Here is a 25,257-nt window from a genome sequence, read left to right as displayed (position 1 = left end):
CTTGTTTTTAATGACTTAACTAAATAATATTTAGCTCTTGTGGTATGAAGGGAAAGTAACCCTTTAGGGATTACGGGCACGACATGGCCTAAAGTGTGCCGATGTGCCTAAAAACTCAAAACCAAACCAAACCTAAAAAGCTGGGGAGGGGGGGGGGAGAATATGCTCATGGAAATGGAAGAAAAAGGCGCAACACAGACAAAACTGGATATGACTGAAAAAAATCAAGAGCTGTGTAACTGACATTGAAGAGAAATCTTTTTCTCAGCATCATTATTAATGAATTCAAAAAACTTTTTTTCTGTGACGTCTTCGTAACATCTTCGACTTTGAGTGAGTGTGAATGGACACCTACTGAGTGCAAACCGTAAATTCGACAGATTTGAAAAGTATGAAAGTTAATATGCAAGCACGCGTGAATGTTCTTTCACAGAAATTATCATTAAATCCTCATAGAAAACATATTGTTATAAACCTGGTGGTGGCACAGATGGGGGTAGTGGTGTGTGTGTAGTCAGCCGACGCAAATCGCCCCAGGCCAGCGCTAGACGAGCGGTCAACCGTGACGAGTTACGACGATCGGCCGAGACGAGTGTCAACAAGAGAGTTCGGGAAGGATCGCCGACGTGAACAGAGCTCAGGGGCGTCACGAGAGTTGTAGTCATCTGAGTACCTAGAAACGTCGAGCGGCGTTCTGTCCGGTTCGAGAAGGCCAGTAGGGACCCTATATAAGAGCGGAGGTGACGCAGTCAAGACGGTTCAGAAAGCGGGTTCACGACAGGAGTTCAGAACACGGTCGACTACAGCACAGTTCAACGGTGTGGTTCTGTACGGAGCATTACGACGGTTCAGTGCGGAGTACTGTCAAGTACAGTTGAGACGAACGGCGTCTTGATCTTGGTCTGTGATCGAGTCCGACACAACGAGCCCAAGTGTGTGAAGTCAGTCCCGAACTGTTGAACCCAGTGCAAGCCCGGAACGAGACGGAGCGGGCAGTACAAGACTTGATACGAAAGAACGGTGGTATCAGAGAGATATTTGTTATCGCAGAGCTATTGGTACTGTTCTACGTGCTGCCAATTGTACAGTATTGGCTGTTATTTATGGACATTAAACCTTTACGTTATTTTGGAGCCCTGACTTGTCAGGTTCTTTAAGTTGGTGGTGTATGGTGCAGTTTGCAGAGAGCCTGAATAGTGAGATTCGTAACAATATAATATTGGAAACCTGTAAACTATGTCTGCCAAAGCTGACGTGTCATTTGGAAAGATCGAATATTTTTAAACAAATTGAGTTGTGTTGCCTTTGATCATTGCAGTGACGTTTTCGTTGCAATTGTAATTCTTGTAATTCGTTACTAATATTCGTCGATGAATCGTGCAGTTCCGATTACTTTTGTACCAAATATAGAAATCCAGACCAATAGTTTCGCAATGAAACCACAAATATTTTACAAGAGATTTTATACTTATGAAGTCGCATATATCGCATATTGAAGTAATCATCTCAAGAGGTTTGGAAAAGAGAAACACGTCTTTAAAATCGTCTTAGATACAGTGTATTATCTTTTTTTCGGTAAAGCTCAGATGTTTCTGTCAAATATAAGTTACGGATGTTTCAGTTTCATAGATTCGCCTTATTTCTTTACAAATGACTTACTTAGGTTTTTCAATTTCTGTGTAACTATTTAAATAAAATTATAGCATTAAAAAAATCTTCATGTTTTTTGTTCCAGATCCATTTTCATGAGTTGTTCCATAATGAAACTATGACCTTCATCAACATGGAATATAAAACAATGGCGAAACAATGAAATATAAACGAAAATGCTTGTCAAATACCTTACGACGTGCGCGAATAGAAAAACAAATGTATGATTTAAACTCTTCAAACTATTTATTCTGCGACAATGAAAACGTTACAAATCATTCAGATAAATTCGTCTACAACATCTATCCAAAAAAACAAAAGTAACATTGTAGGCCTATATTTAGACAATGTTAGAATTGATTGTCTATGAGCTTTGATTTTAGAAACTAGATATCGTACACGTAGTCTTATTCATTGTACATATCAATTGTTTAAATATCTTCTTAATCTCACAAGTATTCACATTTAAATTTTGCCAAACCTTTTTGTAGCTTCATCATTCCCCCCACACCCGCCTAAAAACTAATCACTAGATTCTTCCCACCATAACCATGGAAGCATACCTACAAAGCCTACACACAACAACGGAATACCATCCTAAAGGTGTGTTATGGTTAGATGCTAAAATTCTTAATTAAAAATATCTCCAGCCATAACACAAGAGACTTGAGTTTCATAGGTTTTAGACAGGAGAGACCAAATTATGGTGGCTAAGACAAAAAAAAAGCGTATAGCACGATTTCAAGTGGCGCACTATACCCCAGAGATTATATATATACTTCGTCCATCGTGGTTCGATGATGACCACTTTGTCATCCAGGGGGCTGAGGGCTTTGCACTGGGGTTTTATGCCTCCCCATGCTCTTATGGGTACCTGACATTAGTTAGGGAAAAGTAAAGGCGGTTGGTCGTTGTGCTGGCCACATGACACCCTTGTTAACCGTAGGCCACAGAAACAGATGACCTTTACATCATCTGCCCTATAGACCACAAGGTCTGAAAGGGGAACCCCAGAGATTATACAAGTAACAACATGCCTGGCGGTCTGCTTTTAAATTAATAATAACCTTTTTATTGTTGTTTTTTTTATAAAAAAAAAACAACAACAGGATATTAACTCATTAGCCACTAGACAACAGGAATTCTTTCTTATCTTATATAATACAGACGTTGCTTCAAAAAACAAGAGACCAAATTGAACTCATAAGCTACTACGAATTGACGTTGCTCAAATTGACTGAGGTGGTTTTAATACAAATGTGCTATACAAGATGAAACTGGATGGAGGAAATGCACTAACCATGAGATATATCAATTGTATGAAGGCACACGGCCTCCTATGGTAACGAAACAAAACAAAAAACAAGACTACGTTGGGCAGGCCACCTCGAGAGAATGTCGAAGAACAGAGAAGCAAAAATTGTATACACCACGTATACGATGGATTGATGATGTGGATGCAGATCTAAAACAATTTGGAGTTCGGTCGTAGAGACGAAAGGCCCAGGGGAGATCTGAATGGAGGGATGTGTTGAGGCAGGCCAGAGCTCTCCATGGGCTGTAGGGCCACTAAGATGGATGGGTGGATGGTTTTAACCCTAGTAGATTGAAAACACGATGGTATTGTGTCATCTTTAGCAAGAACATGAACAAACGAGCAAAAATATTAATAATACTTTTGAAAATTTTATACGGAGTGAAATCACATCAATTGTTTTATGAATTCATCATGAAATTATCGGCCATGCCTCAATTTGTACACGCTTATGTCAACTCACTCTGTCCGTCTGGTACAAATTTTGAACAAGTTTTTTTTTTTAAATTTCTTTCCCATCCCAATCATAGGATTTACAACCAAAAAAAAAAAAGCCTTTGTCTTGGATCAAAGCAGAAGCCTTTCTCAGACGGTGAAGAAATTGTTAACAAATGTATCTAAATATTTTCAAAATGTGTTGGTGCATTGAAAGAAAGATAAATGTAATCGCTCTCAATGCTGACAAGGTGCAGTGAGGAACTTATCTCATGATGTATGTGAACAACTAAATGGTCGTGTCAATGCATGCTCTTTCTTTTTGTTAGCATTGGGAAAATCTGCTGATATTTATGATGTTGCCAATAAGGGTTTTTATAATAGGATAATTTCAATATCTAAGAACTTATTAGCAATGGACAAAAAACAGAGGTTCAGGCTTGTGCCATTCCTCAGTTTCATAAATGGTGAATCTCGCACGGTTAGCGTGGTAAAGAGAAGGAAAATGATGGGGGCCTCAGATGTAATCAGCCTCGTTTCTAGTCAGAGCGTCCCAAGCCCCAGAGGTTTGAAACACAGACATAGGTTGGAGGAGGAGTGCTCTTGTTATTTTTTTGCTGCCCTTCGGATCAACTCTTCACTATTTCAAATGGAGTGAGACATTTTTGAGAAAGTAAAGTCGTGTATATAAAATCATAACTTAAACTTTAGAAAAAGTAATTGCACCCATGGGGCCCTGTTAATGACTGGTAGAGATGCTGGGGACTGAACATTGCTCGAAAAGTGTTTAAGTCATTCTCTTCTGAAATATTGCATTATACACTAACAGCCATGTGTGGGAAAAATGTATCATTAACAACCCAACAACCCGTTGTAAGATGTGTGAATAAAATTAAAGCAAGAGGGTTAAACAAAAAAAGTTAAGAGAGTATTGAGAACTGTTAGATATGGAATATTTTGGTCTTATCCTTCATAGCAAGGTGCGTTGGCTTTATAGAGCACATGTTCTTAGAAGATTTTGGAAACTAAAAAATACTGTACATGATATTCTAGAAAAGAATGATCTGCCTGAGGAAATTGACCTTTTGAGTGATGAAAAATGGATGTTTGATTTAGCATTTAAGTTGATGTTACTAATTACTGCGTTATATATCTATATATATATATCCAATTTACCAAAATAACTATAACTTGTAATAGAAATTTATAAACATTTCAAAAAATTACACAAAAAAAAGGCTATTTACAATTTATTCCATTTCTGAAAGTATGTGTGTAGAATAATTTTCCTGATACAGAATTTAAAAACATAAAATCAAAAAACAAATTGTATTTAATTTTTCTTCCTTAAAGAAACAAAAATGTGCACACAAAAAAAATTATTTTCATATTTATAATTTATATATATATAAAAAAAAAGAAATGTTTCTTTATTACCACAGCTTTATATTATGGAATATCTTACTGAATAAACAAAAATATTTTTATAGTTGCAATACTAACAGACATACATAAAATACATTTTTTTGTTTACTACTAAAAAGTGAATTGATATAAACTAAAATAAATTATAATAACTTGAATGTTTCTCTAGAGTTTCTCGTACTCTGTGTTTGCAAAGCCTCATTTAAATTCTGTTTGAAGACACTTGAGTTCATGACAAAAATATCCTCAGCTCAAGATTTTCTGTAGGATGCTCACAGAAAAAAAAAAGCTGGAATCAAAGGTTTGGCTTGTTTCTTGACATGTTATAGCCCATTGTTCAAGGTAGAGAGAACTTAGTGTTACTTAATTATATATTGGTACTCACATGATAAACAGTGTGGTTTGAAGGAGTGACTGTTCTGGGCCTTTCTTTATAAAGTTTTTGTTAAACGTTTGCTTGCATAATTGTACGCCTGGTAACTATAGCCTCATGATATGTTCTCTAGACATGTATAACTAGGAACAAAATTACTTGCTCATCCCCAAATCCAATGTGAAATATGTCCAGGAACTGCACCATAAAGAAGATTTAATAAAAGCTTCTAAGCAGCGTAAAACTTCAATGCAGGAAAAGGTGTACTTTGAGATAAACTGGTAATGATTTGTGCTGGAGAATGATGTCAAAGACCTTTACTACTAGTGCATTCGACAAGCTCTTATCATAAGGAAGGTAGACAGGACAAATAATGGTGCAAACACTTCAGAACAACTCAAGTTTCCTGTAACAAGTTTCTGGCACAACAGAAGCTTGAAAGTAAATATAAGTCCATTGACTAGAAGTGAGCCTGCAACACGTAAACTTGCCTGAAATGACATTGTAAAACAAAAATTCTAAATTTCTATATCAACAAGCTGAAAGTAAATGTTTTAAATGTGTTTTATAGAATGAATGATCATATTTGAATTTAATAAAATGTACAATATTTATAACATGAGCACATTGATAATATATTAATTATAGTGTAAAATATTCATTTTAATTTTAAAATAATTATTCTGAAAAAAAAATCTTTTAATTACTAATACATAAAACATATTTAATCAATATATATTAACTAAGTAAACTTATTCACTTTTAATTTTTCTTAAAAAGTGCATTTTTTTTTTATCATTAGAAAAAACAGATGTGCTTTAAATAAAGTAAACATGTCATTTATATTTTGTTATTTTATGATACTTTTATAACAATTTTTCCCCAAAAATAATTCTAAGAAATGTTTCATTAAATACCTAAATAAGCGTGAGACCTAGAAAGTAAATAATAGCAGTTTTCTAAATGTAACTAATGAAGTCTTTTAAAATTCAAATTTGCTTCTTCTTCATAAAATGAATTAAAAATATATTTTAAAAAGTATTGGGAGGGGAAAAAAATGAAACAAAGATTTAGATCTAGCACTCACCTGTTTTAACTCATATTCTCTGAACTGTCTTACGAAGACAATAAGACACAAGTATGCATTCAAGCCATCACAGATAAAAAGAGGTGAAAACACAGTAGGCCATGAAGCTGCCAGATGCCTCTCTAATTTTGTTGCCAAGAGAACACTAAATATGAGGATAGAAAGCAGATGAAGGAAGAGTTCAAATGCTGTCATCCGTGTCCATTGAACCACTTCTTTCAATTTAAGCAACATTGCTGCACACAGAATAATTATCTGAAAAATAATAATTTGACATATGATATAGTCTTATCTTATAAATGACAGAATTACCTCAAAAAAAAAGATAATTACGCCCTGTCCATATTCATGTGTCAATCTAGTCATGTATGTTAATAAGTGACTTAATATCTAAAAGCTAATGCTTAAAATTTTAAATAATGTCATCAATATTCCATTTTTGCAGAGTGATCCATTATTGGAACACCAACCCTAGGTGATTATTTATTATTATTACTGATCAGAGCCATTATGGGAAGAGATTTTTGTATTCATGTTAGCTTTCTTGCACTACACCGTAACATGTTGTGCATGGAATTAGTCACAGCATTACAGAGATTGGTGTCCGCGGCCTCCTCGAAAAGTGCATTTTTGGAGACCTACCTGAAAGGCAAATTAATATTATAACTTTCCTGAACTATGTCATGTACAAACAATTTTTTGTTCTATTCTTTCTGTAATAGTGATGCTATCATGCTGTGAAAAGAAACTTCTACAAAGTTAATTTGTCATGTTAGTTATAGGCTTCTAATTTTGGATGGATTTCCATTTTTGTAACACGAGGCAAATCCAGTACTAGTATCACTTATAATAGCTATTTCTTTTAAACCTCTAGAATCTCTAAAACTTTCTAGGAAGTACATATTGTGCTGCCATTAGACATGATTGCTTTAAAACCAAATTTTCAAACTTGCATGTTGCTGAGAATGCAAATTTATGTAGCTGAAAATGTAAATTTGGATCTAATGGACAAGTTTTCCAAACTGCAACTTCCCATACAAACTCAATGTTAGATACATAAAATTTATTTCAAGTAAAAAATTGGCTTCTTTCCAGTCCCTCTGTACTCTGCCTGATATAAGATGCCTGAAAAAGTATTTTGAGCACTGATACCTGCTAGCTCAATGCTTAGTTCTTTGAGTAGTTGGACCCCTTAGATCTATATCTTTAATGTTTTCAACTTGGTTTAAATTAAGCAACATGTCTTTGTCTCCTGAAGCTAAGAGTGCGGATTCAAAATATTTATTTAGAATTTTAGTTTTAATTTCATCACCATTGCCATTACGTTTTAATTTCTTGTCCTTTTCATTGAGGCTACAGTGTTCCAGTTTTCTCAGATTTAATATATAACCATAGATTTTTACTGTTATCCTTAAATATTACTTTGTCTACATATTCGTTGTGCAGCTGTCTGCTAACTTTTTGGGCTAGGTATTTATAGTTTATATTGATTACTTATATGTACTGCTTTTAATTTTATTATAAAGATCTGTATCTCTACTTAACTCTACTAGAAGATCTAGATCTATCTATATTCAATGTCACTTATGACACATATGAACATAATAATAATTATTATTATTATTATTATTAAATACATAGATCTAAATGATATTTATAAATGTGAATTGTTTTAAGTATCATAAAGTAATTTTTAAAAATGTTTAAAGTTATATTATGTTAAATTATTATTATATTTATCATAATTAGAATGGATCTATTTTAGTATATTCTATATTACTACTAAATACTAGTCTAGATCTAGATAGATTTGAATTTTAAAACTAATAAAAATTACATACTTATGACACTTGTCTTATGAGTCTTATGTCACTTAATTCACTTATGATTATCATCAAAGATGATTAGAATCTAGTCTATATGAAACTACTTTGTCTTTGAAAGTTAACTTTGTAACTTTTTTGTGATCTTAGACAGTACTTAGACTCTTCTATCTAGTTCTAGTCTAGTGTGTAGTGACAGGTTTAGGTTAGTCTAAGACTAAGTTAACTAAGTACTAAAGTAGGTCTAGTAAGTCGTCTTAACTCTATAGAATATACTCTATAGATCTAGATTAGTATAGTCTAAGTCTTACACTTTAAGTTACACTTTACTAAACAAAACACTTCTTAAAGATTGAAGATTCTACTAAATTCTAAGATACCCTAGATCTAGTCTAGAATCTAGATCTAGTTCACTTACACTTAATTTAATCTTACTCAATTTTGTACTACAGTAACTACAGTCTCTACAGACTACACAGACTGACACAGATCTAGTCTGCATCTAGATCTAGAGATGTAATAGATTCATAGATCTATATCTAGTTACTAGTTCTAGATCTATATAGAAATCTAGATCTAGATCTAGACTAGTATTCTAGTGAGACTAGTGACTAGTACCATCTAGAATCTAGCTAGTATTTCAGTATTTGCAACTGCTGGCGACTTCGCAACTTTTTAATCGCACCAGTGGCAATTTAGTCACAATTTTTAAGTTTTCAGCGTCAATATGGCAGCCTCCTCGGAGTTAAACTCTAGAACAGACTCTGACGACGATGATGGCGATAGTTCTACATCTTCATCTAGATCTAGTTCATCAGGCGGAATCGAAACACAAATTTCTTCATGGACATATATTTGTAAATCTTTCTCTGACATGCTAAGGTCCGGGGATAAAATAAATCTCGATTACGTTTTCAAATCTGCAGAGCAAGCTGTACTCAACGAAGAGCCCGTTCACGCCTTAAAATTATTTGCAATGGGATTCAAACAGATTTGTAATGAAAATTGCGACAGTCATTTCACTTTTAGATCTAGATCTACAACGGATGAAATGCGTCAAAATGAAAAACCATATGAGGCATATGTTTCTGATTTCAATTTAAATCTTGATGATCTAATTGAAATGATGTGTGTTGCCATCAACCAATGTGCAATTTTGATAACAAATGAAAACAAAACCAAAAATATTAATGGGATGAAGTTAAATGTAAAACAATGTCTAGAGTTGATAATAAACAGTTGTGAGTTGCTATCTTTACTCAAAACAAGACTTATCTGCAGTGCAGCATCCCTGTATTTTAGGTAAAAATAATTTAAAAACCATTGCTTCAATTCGACTATTTAAAACTGACTTGAGTATAGTGTGACAGTATGAGTATACTTATAGATCTAGTCACGACTGTCACTATGATGTGTTTCTTTGGAATGTACATTAAATAATATTTATAAATTACATTTTAGCGTTCAAATTCTTCAAGGGTTCCGAAGGGTAGGTGGGTAGACACATCTCTTAGAAACAGCTTCTCTAATAATTTTCTTTGAAATTTGAACATTTATATCTTAGGCAAACTAATCTATATCTAATTGGCCACAGTGGGAAAAGCCTGGTTTAGCTGTTATATTTTAAAAAAAAAATATAATCATCTTAAAATTAAATGAAAAGACTTTCGACTTCATATTTTGAACACACATCAGTTGGAATTTTGCATATTATATATATATATATATGTATATGTATTCAATAAAGAGGTGAATAAATAAATCTGATAGATATTCAAGAACATTTTGCGCACCATCATATGTAGAAATCACTAGCTAGACTTGTGATATATATATGTTTACATTAATTTTAAAATACAATAAATTATTAATACACAATATCAATACTATACTATTGTCTAATCATATTGACTAATACTAATAAGATCAACATTCTAATTTAGACACTGTCTTTTGATGTTTTCATGTCTGCATCTTTATCACCAAACCAGAATTTTCTATGCTCCGAGTTAGATTTATACATGGGTGTAAACAGAATTTTTTTTTCAGAAAGGAGGGATTGGGGCGGGGGTAAACAATTTTCCTCTTTTTTTTTTATCTATCTCTCATTAATTATTATGAGCGAAGTAATCAGTCTTACAAAACGTCATCAGCTTCAAAAAGAAGGAATTGTAACAAAATTGTTTGTACGTTACTTGTTTTATACATTTGTGGATAATTTATTCATGCTCTTAAAGTCTCATCCTTTTATTTTCAGTTTAAAAGACTACCAGAAAGGTTTTCAGTTGGCCACTAAAGCTGTTCAGGCAGATTCATCCTCCACATTAGCTCAAGAAACTTATGAAAATATGTGCTGTCATTTAGTAGAAAGGTGGCACTTTGCAATGTTAAATGATGTATCAAGAAATCAGGCTTACCAAAGAGCATTGTGTGAAGCCATTGGAAAAGTCACATTCAATCCAGTTGTTTGTGATGTTGGATCTGGAACAGGTTTGCTCAGGTAATCATGGCAATCATCTGTAGCTCAGTATAATATAATGTAACTGTATTTATTATCCGACAATTTAAAAAAAAAATCATTATTGGCCATACAAGATCAATTTGTTTGCACTAGCCTATATAGATCATCTTATATTTAAATATCTTAGTTTCTGTTGCATGTAGGCCTACCTGATATTATATTTAGATTCTGTGGTATTAAAGTAAGCTTGTTATTTTATGGTGTGGGATGTGTAGCCAAGAGGCTAAGTATGCTTGGCTTAGCTACCTATCAAGAGGGCTCGAGGTTTGATGCCCAACTCAAGAAGAATAGTGTTTAAACTGAGCATGAAAAACCTTCTTCCAGATCCTCTCTCCCCCCACTGGTCCACAAATGAGGTTGCTCATATATAAAACTATTCAAAATAAAACAAACTGTAAAGCCTAAACACTGTATATATATGCCCTAGTTACATAAAGTAATAATAGGTATTTGGTTCACTTGTATAACAGTTGTGTACTACTTCTTATTGTTCTGAGAATGATGAACTAATTACAATTTTGTCTCTAATTTAAGCCTCATTGCTTGTGAGCAAGGCAAATGTAGTCAGGTATATGCCATTGAAAAGTCATCCATTATGTGCATGGTGGCTCAAGATATTCTAAAGACAAATCTCAGCCCTGAGCTCATTCAAAGAGTGCAAATAGTTAACAAAATGTCAACCACAATGTCAGTTCCTGATGACATGAAACAAAGGTAAATGTATTTATTATTTTTTTAATTCTTAGTATTTTATCTGTCTATCAATCTGGGGGGTGTGGTGGCTGAGTGGTAAAGACTGGTTTCCAAACTGAGGGGACTTGGGCTCAAATCTCAGTAAAGATTTTGCTTTTGGGATATTTACAACCCCCCTGAGTCCACTCAAATGGGTACCTGAGTATGCAATGTTTTTGGTGCTGCCATTTTGGCATAATGGTCTCTTGAGGCACAGCCGTTTTGGCATAAAAGGTTCTGCTGATAATTTATAAAACACAAATCTTTTTATAATAACATTGTTTTTTCACTGTACTATTCTATAGTATACATATACATTCCCCCCCCCCCTTTTTTTCCTGAAACAATAAAGTCTTAATAATTTTTTTTTACTACATCTATTTCATCAAAGACTACCTCGTCATTTGGTATGAGCTTGGAACATGCCATCTTGATGGTTCTGGGGTGAACACTGCTGGCCAAAATTGTCTGCTGCACATACATTATAATGTTAGAGATATAACAATAATTATATGACAAACTTAAATCACAAATCTAATGGATAAAAATAGCTATTTGTTTTTTTATTTTAAAAAATACATTTAAACACAAACACACATACAAAACAGATATGTATTATTCTTTTTAAATAAAATGAATATATAATATGTAACTAAAACCTTTCGTTTCAAAATGTCCCATGCCAAAACAGCTGAGCCAAAGCTTGTCCTGCTTTGCCTTACATTAGTTGGGTAAAGTAATGTTGGTTGGTCATTGTGTTGGCCACATGACACCCTCATTGAATGTCAGTTGTAGAAATATAGATTGCAGTGTCTGAAAGGGTTTACTGTACATTTATCAACCCATCTAGTTCTCTTTCTCTGTTTCTATATGTAGGCCTATATACCAGATGTGATACTCTATGGGTGATAGTCATTCATGTTGTAGTAATTCTGGATTTACTAACTACTCTGTTCCTGATAAAGCCTATATGAGTAAATAAATTAAAACTTGAATACATTAAGGAATTTAACCAGTGCAGTTGTATATAATAAATTACAATATTCAATCAAAAGTTTCATTAGAACTACATTAATCAAGCTTCCAGATAATTCCTCTATCCTGATCAGGGGTTGGTAACATGTGTAACGCTGGCTTAATTTGACTTGCCTTATGTCTCCTTGTGCCAAAATCACACTATGATCACACTACTTTTATGCAATAGTCAGAGGAGAAAGAGGAAGAGAGATGGGTATAGAGGTAGTACCAAAATACTCAAAATTTTCTTTAACTCTTTAATAGATTCAAACCAGGAAATTTGTAATCATATGTATCCACATTTTAAAATGTCAGAATGCTTTAGAATCACTATTTTTAACATTATTTTGAGGAATGTTCATACATATTGAGCAAAAGAAAAATAAATTCATGAAATCCTTTGTTTTTAGATTTTCAAAGATGAAAACTGAGCTTGTCAAATTTGCATTTTTGACTCTTGTAATGAAAACAAAAATTGTACCTTTGGTTAACAGAAGCAAAATTATAAACAAGTCTTTTTATTTAACTAGGAGCATCTTGTTAAAACAATAAAAAAAAAAGATGAAATGCAAATATGACTTTAAAAAATAACTTATTGCAATTGGAGGTGAAGAATACTAAAAATCACAAGAAATGGTAAGAAACAAGAAAAAAGACATGGAGCTGATGAAGTATTTCAATGTTTGGAATAGAGTAAATGACTTGCCAAAAGTATGTGTGAAGGAGCATTATATTACTGTTAATAATCTCCATTTGTTTGTTTAGTGCAGATATTCTAGTCACTGAGACTTTTGATGCTGGGCTGTTTGGGGAAGGAATTCTGCCTACATTATGTCATGCCTGGTCCAAGTTGTTACAAAATACTGGTTCAACAAAGGTAAGGCTTATTGGTTTCAGAAAAAATATATTTTACACTAAATTAGCATGTTGTTTTTTTTTTGGGTGTGAAGAACTAGATTTAATTTTGTCCATGTTCATTTATCAATTTCTTTTTTTATTTAATTTTCACTTTACTTAGTTTTCCCTACTTACAAAAGTACTTGAACATAATTTGCTAGGTATAAATTTTTTCATGTCATACAATATTTCTAAGCAAAATCATAATAAATTAATAACTTTAATAATTTATGTATAAACGTTTTACTCAAAAGGCTTTAGTGATACCTAGCAAAGCTGAGCTGTTTATTCAAGCTGTAGAATGTGATTATATTCGCATGGAAAATAGGTAATTATTACAGATTTTTCTTAATATCAATTTATATATATATATTGTTATAAACCTGGTGGTGGCACAGAGAGGGGTAGTGGTGTGTGTGTAGTCAGCCGATGCAAATCGCCCCAGGCCAAGGCTAGACGAGCAGTCAACCGTGATGAGCTACGACTGTCAGCCGAGTCGAGTGTCAACAGGACAGTTCTGGAAGGATCGCCGTCGTGAACAGAGCTCAGGAGTGTCACGAGAGTTGTAGTCATCTACCACCTAGAAACGTCGAGCAGCGTTCTGTCCGGTTCGAGAAGGCCAGTAGGGACCCTATATAAGAGCGGAGGTGACGCAGTCAAGACGGTTCAGAAAAGGGGTTCACGACAGAAGGTTCACTACAGCACATTTCAACGGTGTGGTTCTGTACGGAGCATTACGACAGTTCAGTGCGGAGTACTATCAAGTACAGTTGAGACGAACAGCGTCTTGATCTTGGTCTGTGATCGAGTCCGACACAACGAGCCTAGTGTGTGAAGTCAGTCCTGAACTGTTGAACCCAGTACAAGCCCGGAACGAGACGGAGAGGCCAGTGCAAGAGTTGATACGGCGGTACGGTGTTATCGGAGAGATATTTGTACAGTGTACGTGTTGCCAATTGTACAGTATTGGCTGTTATTTATCGACATTAAAGTGCTACGTTACTTTGGAGCCCTGAGTTGTCAAGTTCTTTAAGTTGGTGGTTGGTGTATGGTGCAATTTTCAGAGAGCCTGGATAGGGAGATTCGTAACAATATATATATATATATATATATATACTAGCCGGACATTGCCTGCAGGCCTTAGTTTGTGTATTACTAATTTAGTGGATTAGATTTATATATATGTCAAACTAAGATAATGTTCCTTTCAAGTTGTTTTTTTTCACCATGAAAATGAAAGTTGTTTTACGAAAATGGCTTTATCCATTAAGTACAATTAAAACGGTTTTACCTGATTTGTTAAATAAATGGGATTATAAAGTATGTCAGGGCATCTAAATTCGCAGATATAAGGAACAAATTTATTTTAAAATGCTTTTGAAATACAAATTTGAAGGTTAATTTTATTCAATAATGAAATCAATAGACTATATTTTGTATTTTCTTGTGTCAAAGTAAAAAACTATCTGTGCAAAGTGTAGTTCTTAAAATTAGATCTAGATCCTTTTGATCTTCTCTCATGTAAACATGGCCTAGATCCATGAAATAGTAATACTTTCATAAAGTTGGTCAACTTTTTTTTTTTTTTGAGGGTCTTAAGTTTGTTTTAGGGCTACTATGCATATGTTACGGTTCCAGTTAGTACCCAAGGAACATTTATGCCAAGTTTTATCAAGATTGGTGAAACGGTTTTGATTTCTAGTCAGAACATACATACATACATACATACATACATACACCTTACTTTATGCTTTACATTATATATATATATATATATTTGTATCTTTTATCAATTCTGTATTTTAGTATAATATACTAAATAATTAAGAAAAATCTAGCATCTAATATAAATAAGAACTATCTTTGTTTCATTTTGGCTTTTGATAGATTCGGTAGGGCTAAAAAAATTTCATTTGCAAACATTTTATTTAAAAAGTCTTTAACAATATCATGATCAGATTGAATTTTACTAGTATTCATTATCCCTGGGCCACAGAAACAGGTAACCTTTACATCATCTGCCCCATAGATCGCAAGGTCTGAAAAGGGAACTTTACTAGTATTCAGATGCAGTACTAATGATTTTCATGTTTATGAATCCACATTTAGTGTTAGCAATTCTAGGATTAAAGTTCCATATGAAATAAATTTAAACAAAGGATTTCTTTTTTTTTTTTGGTACTGTACCATAGATTCTCATCTACTGGTTGAAATGCATTTATATATTAGGTCTGTGCTTTGAATGTTTAGCTGGAGATATAACAAGATCACCCTGCATTTAGACCTATCTGTTGTTTTTTTTCAACATTCAACACATGATGCTGAGCTAGCATAAATCTGTCTCAACATTATCTATCTAAACTTTGGTCTGCCTTTAAATTTTTCCTTTCATATTTCGTTCCTTAAAGATCTGGTATTTTTTCCAGTTGGCTTATTATTGCAATCATATTTTTTCTTTTAAATTGCCAGGTTTTGTAATGCTGTAATAAGTGGTTTGGATGTGGCTTTTTTTTTCTGTGAGCTCATTTGAATGAATTTTGTATATTCTCTTATACATTTAGCTTGTAAATCTTCCGTATTCTAAGAATCTTGAAGATAATTCTTTCTTGGAACGCTCATTTATTTACCCATTTCATATTAATGAAGAAATCCTGAATAGTAATTTTATTCTTTAAACATGTCAAATATTGATTTAAAAAAAAACAATTTTTTATTTTTAGGTTTAGTGGTGGAGTTGGTGATATTGAGTTTCAGAACATCTTTCTGTGTAGTACCACAGGAATGTGTGACCCTGATCCATATACAACTCAAGATCTCAAGCTGCTTCCAGGAGGATTCAGAGTCTTGTCACAACCAGTGAAATTTATGGAAGTCGACTTTAATAACCCCAAGGTATAACCAGTTCTAAAATATTGTTCCTTTTCTTTATAAATATATATAGATCTATGCAATTTTTACAACAGCCTTTTACTTATTGATGTTCCATAGGTGTGAAAAGTTAATATAGAATTTTATTTCATAAAATAATGATGTCTCAGAAGTATTAGGTTTTTGATATTTTATTTTAAATGAACTTTTCAGCAACCTCTAAAAGACTAATGAAATAGTCCATATTATTATTATAGCTCTTTCACCCTCCCTGGTACTTTTGCTTTTCATGCTAGTAACCCTAAATAGTTTGTTTTATATTTATATAATGAAATAAATATAAATATTCAAGAACACATAGATACACATACATATATTCTTTGGCCTAGGCTTTTGTTTATCTTATGAAGTTATTATTTTTTTTTTTTTTTTTTTTTTTTTTTTCCTAGGAGCTCATGAAGCTGAACAAAGGCTTAACCCAGGAAATATCTCTCACCATAACAAAGGAAGGCAGACTTGATGCGTTGGCAATGTGGTTCACTCTACATCTGAATGACTCTGTCCAGATTAGCACACATACACAGTCCAACAGTTGTTGGGAGCAGGCCATATTTCCTGTACATGCAGTGAAAATTCAGAAGCAGCCAGAGTCAAGAGGTAAGCTGATTTTCAATGTTGTTTTTTCCCCAGTACCTATACATTTTATTGAAATGTTTTGTTTGGGTTCTTTAATAATCTATTAATAATAATCTATTACAATATAAGTCAATGTCTTCTTAGAAATAAATTATTTGTTTACATGTTAGGCTGATTCTTAAAAAGAAAAAAAAATAATATTATAAAACTAGTTTCAAAATCTCTACTATTAAGTTTTGAGATATATAATAATATATAAGTTTTGAGATATATAATAATATATCTAATTCGCATATTTTTACTTTTTAATTTTATAACAATATGATGCTGCTGAAAAAATAAAGGTTGTGTAAATATTGATTTTATTTTTCATAAGGTAAAAAAGTGTCTTTAAATCTGAAAATAGATGACATAGTGCATGTTATACAGTGTGTTAAAGGTGGAAAGCTATGTATGGATGTAACTAGCTTGTCAAAGCATGGGGAAAAAATGATCCAGTGCTACAATATCACACAGCCAGTCCCAAAGGTAATGTGTTTTTTTTTTAATAGTTAAACTTTCAAATTAGTTTGAGTTTTTGATAAATTTTTTTCAGCTTGTCATTTGTGTGTGTGCATTTTCTCATTATGGCTATGCATTGTTTTTCTTTAGTATTTTAACATATTTTGTTTATTGTAGAAAGGTATCAGTACTGCTAATTCCTCATCCATTTAAAACCATTTAACTGAACAAGTGCTCTAAGTGTCTTTTAAATTATTAATTGAAATCCCAGAAAAAGTGGCTCTAATTCATGGACATATTGTGTTGTAGAATTTGTTTCTTCCCAATTTGTGTTTGTGGATGTTATAATATTCAAATATTTCTTCTAATTTCAGTTTCTGTCCAGTGTTTCGGATTGGTTTAAACATCAAGTTTTCTGTTTGAGCTCAGGGGAGATAATAAGCCTGAACAACAAAGATTTCTATGCTGCTATCATTCATCAAATCAAGTCTAGCAACAAGGGGGAAGATGTAGACTTTGTCCACTTAAATATAGGATTCTCTCCCCTTTGTCTAGTGGTAATAACTAATTTTTTTCTTTTAAGTTGAATATAATTTTAGATATAAGTTTATTAATTTATCTGGATACTTCTTGAAGTATGGCCTTATTTTCAATTTAAATATCTACAATAGTCTTTGCAAATCTAAACATTTTCTCATCCTGGCCTAAATGTAAATAAAAATTTTGATAAAAAGTATTATTTTGCTGGGAAAAAAAAGTTAAGTAACCCTTTCAGACCTATTTATCAATAGGGAAAATGGTGTGAATATCATCTTTTTTTTTTTTTTGGCCCAGGGTTAACAAGGGTGTCATTTGGCCAACACAATGACCAACTGCCTTTACTTTTCTCAACTATTCTCAGTTGAGAAGCTAAACCTTTTACCATTTAGCCACCTTTTCCCATATTTAGCTGGAAAACTGCAATCTATTTTGTTCTATTTGCCTGTGTGCCATATCTCAATAGAAAACTATCTGAACTGTTGGAATTTCAGATTCATTATATTTCTGTATAATGCTTATAATAGGAGCAGTGACTACTTTTATTCTTCTGATTGTTCGTATACATATGTATTATATATATATATATATATATATATATATATATATATATATATATTATATATATAATAATAATAAGGCTTGTCTTTGAGCCCGAAGATTAATGAGAAATGCAGTATTTCCTGTGGCTACTATCAGAAGACCAGAAGATTCATTATTTATCAATAGATTGTATTCAAAAAGTGATAAGTATGTATCGATATATGCCTTAATGTGCTCACATAAATAGAATACAATCTTTCATTTTTTTTATCAGGCCTTGCAGTCTGGTTACCGACACAGCTTAGCTATTGCACACAGTCTGTGCCATCAAGTTTTGCTCAGAGCGTTATGCAGATGTAATAACATCGATATGAGAAGACTGTCACTTGTAGATGACATCGATGGATTTATTAATCTCTTAGAATTGAGTGACCCAGGAGATGCAACTCAGCCTTCAGAGACAGAAAATTGGAAAGACTGTCAGGTGTCGGAGAGGAAAAAAGTGCATGTCCTGTGCGATGTTGTGGATGTACAAGGCAGAATAGTTGAGAACCTGTGGGACCAACTGAATGTACTCAAGTAAGTTGAAATTTTAAAAAAATAATACAAGAACAAATAAACATTTTAAAATTCATACTTTTCAATAAATTCTTAATAAATTCTCTTTTATTAAAGCACATTTCAAATAGAATTGTGTGTATTGTAATTTTTTTTTCAATTGTTTACATTTTTAGGTCATTCTTCCTTATTGAAATATTGATGGGCTTAATAAATATTACCCATAAAATGTGTGTGCTCTTATGATGATAATATTCTGTCTCTTTAGTTACATTTATGAATATTTGTTCATCTTGTGCTACTTCTTTTTTCTTAGTTACTAAATCACATCACTATTTCAAATGTTGGTTCTGAACTTATAGGCAGATGTTCATTGTCTAAGGGTACAAAATGTCAAGTTTCAGCACAATATTTATACACACAAGTCCCATTTAAAAACAACAGTAGCTAAAATGAACAATTGAGTTGCAGATGAATCTCCAGTAGTGTTAAAGTTTCCATGAATACAACAGAATCATGTTACACTAATTCAGTCATCTAATTAATTAATCAGTCAAACAGCATTGAAATAAAGTGAGAATAGATGTGGGGTGGCTCTCCATTCTGAAACACAGTGGGTAACCAGATTCTGCAAGACTTAAATCTATGGAAAAGAATGTCCAGTCTTTGTCATCATGGATAGAAATCCAATATGCTTACATTACTGATACAGTACTATGTATGAGCCCCTGAAATCAGTTGTCTTGTAAAAATTTTCAGCATCTGACATTCATTCTTTCCTTTTCAATTAATTTTTCTTTTGTGTCAAATTAAAAAAAAATTTTTTAGTCTTTTATTGTCCCTGATTACGACAAGACTGACCCTACAGACTTGCTTGGTACTAGCTAGACCTCTGCCTTTTAGGTCTACGTGACATCCCTTAAGTCTGTACTTGATTACTTCTATCATTTGAGAGATTTGTAATTGGTGAAAATATTGTGATCGAAAAATGTGAATATCTTTTATTCCACAGATATTGTTTATCAGATTATACCATACAGCAAGTCATCCCATACCAAGTGGATATCTATGGCGTATTAATTGAATCACAAGATTTGATCTGTTTAAGTCGCATCTTGTCAGATGAAAACACATTGGGCTATAATATAGGAAGTTTCTTTAATAAGTTCTCAGTAAGTATAGTTGCTATGTAATTGCTGTGTATGCATAATGTAAGTTTTATTATTTACTATAACCTGAATTAAAAAGTAGGACAAAATGACATATACAAGTATAAGATGATCCCTCATAGTCTCCTAGAATGTGAAAGAGCCCAGCAATTCAAGTTATATTTAACTTATCATTTGTCATAGTATAACTACTTCTAAATAGTCTAAAAGGAACATTTACATCAAGTGTAATGTTAGCTACCTTGGAATATTCAGGATGTCATTTAGCTGCAATGAACTAGCTTATTTATTTGGCGTACCTGAGAAATTTTTTTGTTAGGACCAATGCAAGTTAAGCATAAGTTGTATTAAATAATACTCAAAAGATTGTGGTATAAGCTAAGATTATAAGATCATCCATATTGATGCTCTGTTTTATTGTGTAAGACAAATATAAATTGTATTGCAGACTAGGAATTACCAAGGCATTCTGCTGAGTACATTGTCACATTCAAAATTGACAGAGCCTTTCAAGATATTCTCTGTAAGCTTGAATAAAATATTCCATGTACAGAATGATACTCTTCAGTCCAAATCATGCCCAGTGTTCAGTTCGACTAGTCAGCAAACGACAGCCTCTGTAAATGTCAATATTGCTGTTAGTAACTCTGGTGATGCCAATTTAAGTCAAGTTAACAACAATGTCAGCTGCAACATCGTCAATGTAAAGAGTTCACAATGTAAAGAGAGAGCTGAACCCAGTTCTGTTCTACAGAATTTAGAATCTCAAAGTGCCACTGGATCAAATAATTATCTTTGTTCTCACAATCACATCATTGAAACCAGTCTGCCTAGCAACACCAGTCAGTGCCCACAGTGTTCAGTGCTTACCTCATGTACACCTGACCAAGTATCACCATGTCAATCCAAGAGTTTAGAAAAGGACCAAACTACAATGGCAGCAGAGAACACATTCATCCCAGGACCAAATAACAACAAAAATGATGCCTTCAGATTCTCTCACTTCAATCATTCTGTTGATGGTGCTACTATAGAAGTTGACTCTTTAAAAATGTCCAATGAAATAGATACCACTCTAAACAAACTTTCATCATCAATTCCATTGCCAGCACCCATTGTTTCACAAAATAATGTTTGTCACTCAGAATCATCCCCAAATCACAAGCCCAATTATGATGTCGATGAAACTTTATTGTTGAAGGATGATCAAGACAAAGGGGAAGATGAAACTAATGAAATGAATCAAATACAGAGATTACAGGCAAGTTTTAATATTTATTCTAAATTACTTTAAATATTGAAATAGCCAAAATAAATAACAAAGTTAAAGTAGCATTTTAATCTAAATTTTTAACTAAAAATACTTGAACTATTTTCTCTCTATAAAAAAGTTCTTCACCCTATATTTACATAGCAATAACAAGCTTTTGGCCTAAATTTAGACATTTATTTGAATTTTTTTTATACGATTGTTGATCTGTAAAAAAAAAACGTCCCCCATGGCTACAGTAGTCCAAAAAAAGTAGCATTTTTTTTTTTACAAAAAAACACCACGGCCAATGAGTTAAAAAAGTATTTATTAATTTTTTATTAGAAATGTTATTCAAGCATTTGATATTAGTTTCTACATTTCATTAATTCAGTTATAAATTACATTAATGAACATCAGTAAATTTAACTCCTGAGCTTAAAGTTTAACTAACTCGTGATTTGAACTTTTGGAGATAAAAAAAAAAAGTATTTGTTTTTTATTCTTTTAGTCAAAACTCTTTGACTTCCCTTTTCTGTTGTCTACTTTATTATTCTCTAAAATATTAACAACTCTCTAATGGATCTGTCAAGGCCTACTTAGTAACTACAACTCTCTAATGGATCTGTCAAGGCCTACTTAGTAACTACAACTCCCTTATGGACCTGACAAGGCCTACTTAGTAACTTAGTTTTCTTAATTTTATTTCAAAAAAAAATATTTAAAATGTAATTTTTTGTTTCTGAAATACAGATACCTGTTATAGAGTCTGGCAATATCACTGCATTGATCTATTGGTTTGACCTGCACATGTCACCTACTGTCAGCATCAGTACACTCAGCTACCCTCAACACTGGCAACAAGCTGCGGTCATGGTCCCTCACTCACCATCAGTAGTAAAAGGGGAATTCCTGGACATTCAATTTAAGTTAGGCAACTCAGCCCTTAGCCTTTCTTTTTGTACCAAGTAGCTGCTTTAAACATGAATATTATTTACCCCCTAGTAAACACTTTCAAGAAATGTTCATTCCTGCTCAGTAAGAAAAAAAAAATCAAATGTTATGTCAGAACTGTAAAATTATTTTTTGGAAACAAATGTTCCTATGTTTGGTTCACATCTTTTACAAGTACCTGGCATATCTTGGTACAAGTAAATCAGTGGTGGCTATATGCTAGGAGAACCTTGAACTTCATAGCCTTATAAGCTCTTGAAACAGTTCAAGGCTAACAATTTTTTTGTTTTTCAAAATGATGTTGCTCACAAACAAAATATATGCAGCACAATTTAAATGTGTAACATGGCAAACACAGACACCAAACACTGTTTTACAGACACAAGCCAAAGATATGAAGCAGTGTTTTATAAACACATATATATGAAACATTACACACAAATGTTGAGGAACAATCTGCATTTAAGGGATTCACACAATGTTAAAATTGACTTCAAACATATCAGGCAAACGTATGATCTTTGTTTGCACTTTTTAAAATTGTATTTAAAATACTACTATTATTTAAAAGCAACTTTTAGTCTCAGTCGATCAATTACATGTCATTTCTGTTGACATATATCTTTCTTTTTTTTTTATCACAAAATTTTTTGATCAATTGAGATAATTGTATACTGTATACATGTTGTATTTTTTTTTTACTCTAATTATTTTTGTTTTACATTTAAATTACATTAAATTAAAAAAAGAAAAAGAAAATTAAAACATAGAAAAAGTTTTATATATACAAAACAATAACAACATTGAAATGATGTACATGGTATTCTATAGAATTTATGTATAAAATGGATAAATTCAAGGACCTGCTTAATTGTTGTTGCTATTTTCAAATTATTTATCAAATACAACTTTGTAGCTAAACGATTAAATCAGTATAACAAAACATTACGGTAGCAAGGACTTGCAGTATTTCCAATCCTATTACACACTAAAGAAAACAAATATCTATGGTTAAAAATCTTCAACTACAATAGAGAAGAGGTGGGGTGGATGAGGGGTAGTGCTTTGTTTCAGTTCTGAGAGGTCAAAGATTCAAATCCTGTGAAGACTGGGATTTTAAACGTCAATTTTAGCACACCCCTTGGAGTCCACCCAATTAATTCTATTGGGTGCCTGACATATGTTTGGAAAGTAAGGGTGGTTGATTATTGTTCTGGCCACATGACACCCTCCTTAACAGTTGACCATAGAAATAGAGCTTTACATCTGGCCCATAGGTTGAAAGGTCTGAAACATTACAATAGAATACTTTTGCCTGCCATATATTATAGAAAGTATTGTCTGGCTTTTGTCTTTCATACTGATTTAACAAGGAGCCAGTGTGAGAGTGAAAATGTCTTTTACAATGTAAGCAACTAACTTTTGTATATTAATTCTTTTTCTAAACTTGTAGACCTAGCTCATAGATGGTGACTGTCTTTTTTTTTTGTTGTTGTTTTTTTGTTTGTTTATTCAATGACATCCGTAACAGTTCTAGATTACAGGCTATTTGAAACTCTCATCACTTTTATTTTCTGTATGCAAACAAGCAAAACTATTTATAATTTCCCTATGACTGTGACACAGTTTTACATGGCTCCTTCTGTCTCAGAAGACAATGAGTCACTGGCTTTGGTTACGTCTTGAGATGGGGCAGAATCTGGAGTGACTGATCAAGCCAATTCTGGAGCGGCAGAGTTGGCCACAGTTCTTACATGTATCTGCATCTATCCTAGGGCTAGCTTACAGGGCAGATTTCTTTTTCTTTCTCTTGGCTGACGCAGATTCGTTTCTTTAGCATTCTGAGAAGTTCGTACCAGCATGTACAGTCTGTCTCCATGCTGTCTGGTCTTGGACTATCTTCTCCAACATACTTTGGTCAATGCTTGTGGCTCTCAAGGCTCGCTTGCAGACATCTCTGTAGGTTAGTCTTGGGATTCTTCCATCTGGCATGTTTACACTAAAGCAATTAATACTAGAAACAAAAACATTTTATCCATGCTCAAGAATAATGACAAAAATTGATTGAATGCCAAATAGTAAAACTTAACAGAGACACTAGTTAGCATAATTCTATAAGAATGATGCTTCCAACATTCCTGACCTATATAAGTTTTAACTGTTTTGAACGTTTCAACAAGATTGGGGTAAACAAAAATGACATTGTAAATTATTCAACTTAGTCACATTTATATGTAATTAGAGGAATTGTTATGGCTAGAGTCAGGTGACTAGCATTGTATTGATGTTAATAGCTACAAATAAGGCTGAACACAAAATGCTCATTATTTTTAAAATGTTATTTAACTTACTGGTAAAGGTACTAGTTTTGTTTTGGTAGTATATAAATATTTCTGTATATGTTACACTAATGTACCAATGTATCTACCAATCTACAAATCTTGGAACAACTTACCAATCTATTGATTATTTGTCTTTCAACAATAGTTCAAATACTTGCTTTTTTAATGTTCATTTATGTTTGTGTATTTGACTGTATCATTTTTCTTCGCCTAACTTAACACTATTTAAATTTTCTTATTGTTTTATGTTGTTTAAAAAAAAAAAAACTGATATGGTTCTTCAATAAATGCCTTAATAATAAAGTCTCTCTATCTCAGAATTATTTGCTAATAGCCAGAATAATGTTTTATTTAGTGGTTTGCTTTTTTTTTTCCTCACTCTTATGAGGTTTTCAAGGGTTAGTGGGGATATAAGCGAAAAATCTAAAAAAAAAAAAAAAAATCTTCAGTCCCTCCCAAAAAATGGGGTAAAAATATAGCATGGGAGATAACAACGTATTAGATATCATTGCAAGTAATATAGACAAAGACAGGGCCGGACTTAGGCCACTGCAACATATGCGGTCATAGTTCCAGCGATAATTCTAGGTGTAAATTATTAAATGAAACCATTATATCTTATATA

At 32.7% G+C, this 25,257-nt stretch overlaps 2 protein-coding genes across 5 annotated transcripts; one reads left to right on the top strand and one right to left on the bottom strand.

Annotated features, from left to right (window-relative positions):
* Positions 1-4,637: 4,637 nt before the first annotated feature.
* Positions 4,638-8,845, bottom strand: LOC106069344 (transmembrane protein 203-like). Of its 4 annotated transcripts, none has more exons than XM_056038626.1 (3): positions 8,727-8,845; positions 6,286-6,540; positions 4,638-5,689 (listed from the first exon to the last, which is right to left on the bottom strand). In XM_056038626.1, the coding sequence occupies exons 1-3, from the start codon at positions 8,727-8,729 to the stop codon at positions 5,522-5,524; spliced, it is 426 nt and encodes a 141-aa protein (XP_055894601.1). In that variant the 5' UTR covers positions 8,730-8,845; the 3' UTR covers positions 4,638-5,521. The 4 variants fall into 4 exon arrangements, with proteins under 4 accessions (XP_055894601.1, XP_055894600.1, XP_055894602.1 ...); XM_056038625.1 differs by lacking the exon at positions 8,727-8,845 and adding an exon at positions 8,527-8,720; XM_056038627.1 differs by lacking the exon at positions 8,727-8,845 and adding an exon at positions 8,544-8,682.
* LOC106069343 (protein arginine N-methyltransferase 9-like) lies at positions 8,809-24,937 on the top strand. Its single transcript, XM_013228982.2, has 13 exons — positions 8,809-9,410; positions 10,366-10,608; positions 11,164-11,343; positions 13,144-13,255; positions 13,530-13,603; positions 15,996-16,167; positions 16,593-16,800; positions 17,156-17,307; positions 17,655-17,837; positions 18,635-18,939; positions 19,931-20,090; positions 20,536-21,348; positions 22,090-24,937. The coding sequence occupies exons 1-13, from the start codon at positions 8,836-8,838 to the stop codon at positions 22,306-22,308; spliced, it is 3,396 nt and encodes a 1,131-aa protein (XP_013084436.2). The 5' UTR covers positions 8,809-8,835; the 3' UTR covers positions 22,309-24,937.
* Positions 24,938-25,257: the final 320 nt, after the last annotated feature.

This window comes from Biomphalaria glabrata, chromosome 8, assembly GCF_947242115.1.
Source record: "Biomphalaria glabrata chromosome 8, xgBioGlab47.1, whole genome shotgun sequence".
Lineage (NCBI taxonomy): Eukaryota > Metazoa > Mollusca > Gastropoda > Planorbidae > Biomphalaria > Biomphalaria glabrata.
This window is presented reverse-complemented; position numbering and strand designations above follow the sequence as displayed.